Below are 5,314 nucleotides of genomic sequence, written 5' to 3' on the forward strand. Positions count from 1 at the left end.
ACCAAAATGTGCCAAATAGGTTATGTATAAACACACAGCCTAAGAACCACTACATATAAATATATCATTATTTTAACTTGGCCAAATGCCAATGTAATGTGTCGTCAAATTAAACATATAATTATTTTATTGACATGTATGATTCATTTTGATCTTGCATTTCATTATCAGACATTAAAGATTCTGGGCCTCTGAATTTAGAAAATAAAGTTGCACATGTAAGGGTGTGAAAGGGAAAAAAGGCAGTGTGTGTCTGGGACAGAGGGAGGGAGAGAGCAGTCTGTGGAGTGTTGCATAACAACCTCCACAGAATGCTCTAATCACATTATTTAGAAGGATGCACCAGGCTAAATAATGTGGCTATTTGTAGGTTGCATATGTTCAAGACCTTAAAGCAATTAGTAAAATGCCTTTATATAAAGGTACACATATTAACCATTAACTATTGGCTTTTTAGCATGTATATAAGTAGTATATTGGCTCTGTATTAGTCATTATAAAGAACTTACTAATGCCTTATTAGGCCATTAACTATGAGTTTTTTCTCACTGCTTATTCATTGTAAATGTTTCAGCTGACAGATCATTTTGGTGTGTAAATGATCACACAGATTTTCAACTATATATCTACATATTAATCATACTGTATGACATGAATATATAAATACTGTCACTTGTCAACACTCTATTTCTAGCTCCATTTGGCACCCTAAATTCCACATCTGATTAAAAGCCAGGCAGTTTTTTGCCTGGCCTGTGTTATCAGGTGTAGGTGTAATTGCTCAGACTGGCCTCAACAACAGCCTCTTTCTCTTGTTTTTATACGGATGTCTTACTACTCTACTTTCTCTCCATTGGAACCAAGTTGAATGTCTAAATACCATTATTATCAAGTAGCATCTATATGCAGCATCTTTACAGTCTCAGAAAAGTGTGGGTTTGTATTTAGCAGAGTAAATTATTACTAGCTAATCCTCATAATTATTGCTACAGCCTAAGAAAATGTCCTTCCTAATCCAGAGTAGGGGTCTGAAACACTAGTTTGAGACTTATTATGGTAAGTAAATACAATGTATGAACAACAGTTGTTAACTAGTTAGCAAACAAACTAACCTTTTATGTTCAATCTGCTAGCAAAGTAGCCAACACTGTCATTTAAAACTATTCTGCAAGCACTGACATGACCACCAGTCATCATTATTAGAATGAAACCTAAATTTATTCATTGCAACTGTATTTTGCTTAACTTTTATGCACTAATTCGTCTTGCCCTCTTCTTCACTTTGCCAAAGCAAAGGGGAAGGCAAAGAAACGGCACACAGCTCCTTTTTGATGACTGGATTGCAATGTAACTTGATAGCAGCAGTCAATGATTGGATGAACTGGCGATCAAGAATTGTATTAACTCCCGCCCCCCTTACTTACAAACTGTTATATCTGTCAATCTATCCCAAATGGACGCAGGATTACAAGGTCTGCTCTTGAATTGGCCATTTCGGGCTTTTATTTCGAAAAGTTTTTGTGAGAAGTTTTGTTTTAATTAATTATTAGGCCCCAATCAATTGTCTGCCTTACCTATGGTGTATGGTAAAATCATCAATGTTGACAGTGTGCAGAGACCAGCCTTTTCCACAACCTCTCTTTGTGCCTGATGTAAGTGCAATTTTTGCCCACGGGCAATAAGAGCCTCTGGAGGAGGACTTCAGGCTGATATAAAGAAAGAAAAATGTTAGAGTAGGGAAAATAGGAGGAGGGGGTGAAGAGAGAAGAGATAAATCAGCTGTATGATTAAGAGGTTAAGTCATAAAGCTGCCAGAGCTCAGCAGCTTCTCACATCCTTTTCCTTTGATAATGGAGACCCAGGAAGAAAGTGAACTCTGCTTTCCACAACTCAACAGCTCCTGCAGGAGAACGAAGCGCCCACACACTGAGGCTGTGCTTATTTACATTCTACTGTCCTCCATCTCTCTGCTCACTGCGACTGTAAACCTGCTGGTCATCATCTCTATCTCCCACTTCAAGTAGCAAAATATTTAATAAATTTATGAAAATGATGAAATGATGAAAATTACTGGTTCAGAGAAAGACAATAGAAATGGTCAGATCTGGTCTATGTGTTGATGTATGATTTTAACTACTGTGTTTATATTTTACCTATAGATTATGTTATATTTGTTATATTTAATATATATATATAATATAATGGAATTGCAATTGATACTGGAAATAATAATATGTGATACATATGCCCCTCTTTCAATCCAGGCTGCTCCACACCCCCACCAACCTCCTCCTCCTCTCTCTGGCAGTCTCGGATTTCTTTGTGGGCCTCATCATGTCTTTTCAGATTCTCCTCACAGACGGCTGCTGGTTCCTCGGTGACCTCATGTGTTCTTTGTTTTACATTTTAGACTTCATTGTGACCTCTGCCTCAGTAGGAACCATGGTGATTATATCTGTTGACCGCTATGTGGCCATTTGTGACCCTCTGCATTACTCCACCAAAGTCACTGTGAGAGGAGTAACAATCTGTGTTTGCTTTTGTTGGGTCTGCTCTATTCTGTACAACAGTCTCATAATGAATGATAATTTAAAACAGCCAGGCAGACATAATTCCTGCACTGGAGAGTGTGTGATTGTCATTAACTACATTGCAGGGGTCGCTGACCTTATTTTGACCTTTACTGGTCCTGTAACTGTCATCATAGTTCTGTATATCAGAGTTTTTGTGGTGGCCGTGTCTCAGGCTCGTGCCATGAGGTCACATATTGCAGCTGTCACTGTTCAGCGTTCAGTGAAAGTAACTGCGAAAAAATCTGAGATGAAAGCAGCCAGGACTCTTGGTGTTGTTGTAGTTGTCTTTCTAACATGTCTTTGCCCATATTACTGTTCCTCTCTTGTAGGCCAGAATTCCTTGTTTGGTGTTACATCTGTGCCCTTTGAGACCTGGTTATTCTATTTCAACTCTTGTCTAAACCCAGTGATCTATGCTTTTTGCTATCCCTGGTTCCTAAAATCTATTAAACTCATTGTAACATTTAAAATACTTCAGCCTGACTCTTGTCGGGCCAACATACTGTAGTTGGTGAGACAGACATGAAATGTTAAAATGTGAATTACAAATCGAAAAGTCTGGAACAATTTAAAATATGTCACTTATGCTTCAATCTCACATGAAGTGTGATTACCAGTATGTGTGTATCTTCTCTTTATTCTGTTATTCTGTTATTTGTACGGTAACCTCATTGTAATGTGCTACCTTTCCATTGTCTGCCTTTGACTGGTCCCCTGTTAATGGAGCCTCTATAATAAAAATAAAATACTTACAACAACAATAAATATTAACCATTTACATATATGATGTAAATAAAGGAAAACATTAGGTGAATAAAAGAGCCACTTATTTACAGACAAAGAGCTGTTTGTGAGCCACAACGTGATAAACCCTAGTTAAGCCAGGAAATGGAGAAAGGGTGTAACTGGAGACACTCAAGAGGTCTTACAACATATCTAAAGCAGAGGTAGGCCCTTTGTTTCCTTTGTGAACATAGGCCATTGACGGCACTCCTGGCTTAATGTATGAAGGATCAAAGCTGCCAAAATCAAAAATAGAATAAATTACCCAATTAATAGCTAAATAATTAATAAATAAGAATGCCATTAAATGCACCAAATAGAACATTAAAAATAAATGTAGGCATTAATCAATCTATAAAATGTCACATAAATTGATATTTCAGTTTTTTGCTTCTTAACTTTATATATTATACTATATATATATATATATTACTATCATATTATATATATTATATATATATATATATAAATTCATTTTTAAATGTATTTTTTAAATTATGTTTTAATGAATTATTTTATCATGATTTACGTAGCATTTCCTCCCATGTCCATGTCTTAATAGGAGAAGTTATAAAATACTGTACATTAATAAACACCTTTAAATATTTCTGTACACTGACAAAAATGTACCAATCAAGGATATACCTTTAGCCAAAGACAAAAATTCATATTCACACAAAGTAAAAAGATTATTTGTTATAAAGACCATACACCATTTCTTTGTTTTAACTTTAATTTCTATTTTGGAAAAGCTTAATATTAACAATTACATCCAAGTCTAGTTTTTACTAGACTAATATGTTACCAGCAATTTTATCAACTTTTATCAAGTTAAATTTCTGATTCAAACTAAATAACATGTGCATACTTAAGGACTTCCAAACCTTCAGTAACAATCAGAATGTCATGTGGTGGCTAGAGAGGGTCCTTCTCCTGACGAGTAACACTTGCACTGTACACACCTAAAGCTCTGTTTCCACTTCATCTGTCTGAACAACCTGATAATGAGAAGACATTAATGAAACCAGTGTCTGATGTAGCAATATTTAGATCCATGTGTTATTTCCACCTAGTGTATTTGAATATGTCTGCAGGCTGGAGTCCCTAAACAGTGTTGGAATAACATAAATTGGATAAGAATGACAAACTGAGAATCTGGTGGATTCAATGAGCCCAATTGTATTAATGTGTGATGATGTCTGTCCCCATAGCCATTTAATTGTAGTGAGACCATTTTTTTTTAAACGTGACATCACTGCTTTATATGAGCTGCTGTGACCTCTAGGATAATCACAGCCTCATGAAGCTGTCCAACCACAAGATAACATGGGGATCCAGAGGATGGATGTCTTTCATAGCTATATTGACAATAAGGGGGTTTCTGAGCAACTTCAAGAACAGGAAGTGCTTGCCATCCAATGGCCAAAAAATGAAATTCTTACATTAATCTCCAAACGTTTTTGACGGAAAAATAAAAAAAAATTTCTTGAAACTTCCCGATTGAATGTGGTATTCAAATAGACGTTTACCTAGTCCCTATAGATTTATGACTAGAAAAACTTGATTTCATTTAGAAAAAATTAATCCTTACGGAAAGGTTACGTTATATAACAACAAATAACAGAATAAAGAGAAGATACACACATACTGGTAATCAAACTGTGACATATTTTACTGTTCCAGATTTTTGGATTTGAAATTGACATTTAAATATTTCATATCAGTGTCACCAACTACAGTATGTTGGCCCAAAAAGGGTCAGGCTGAAGTATTTTAAATGTTATAATGAGCTCAATGGATATTAGGAGCATAGATCAGTGGGTTTAGACAAAAGTTAAAATAGAATAACCAGGTCTCTAAGGGCACAGATGTAGCACCAAAGATGGTGTTCTGGCCTACAAGAGAGGAACAGTAATATGGGCAAAGACATGTCAGAAACACAACTACAACAACACCAA

At 35.8% G+C, this 5,314-nt stretch overlaps 1 protein-coding gene across 1 annotated transcript; it reads left to right on the top strand.

Moving 5' to 3' along the window:
* The first annotated feature begins 1,850 nt into the window (after positions 1 to 1,850).
* LOC118338888 (trace amine-associated receptor 13c-like) lies at positions 1,851 to 3,081 on the top strand. Its single transcript, XM_035676332.1, has 2 exons — positions 1,851 to 2,020; positions 2,265 to 3,081. Exons 1-2 carry the CDS (start codon positions 1,851 to 1,853, stop codon positions 3,079 to 3,081), a joined length of 987 nt encoding a protein of 328 aa, XP_035532225.1.
* The last annotated feature ends 2,233 nt before the right edge of the window (positions 3,082 to 5,314 follow it).

This window comes from Morone saxatilis, unplaced genomic scaffold, assembly GCF_004916995.1.
Source record: "Morone saxatilis isolate NCDOM2014 unplaced genomic scaffold, NCSU_SB_2.0 Contig5, whole genome shotgun sequence".
In the NCBI taxonomy this organism is placed as follows: domain Eukaryota; kingdom Metazoa; phylum Chordata; class Actinopteri; family Moronidae; genus Morone; species Morone saxatilis.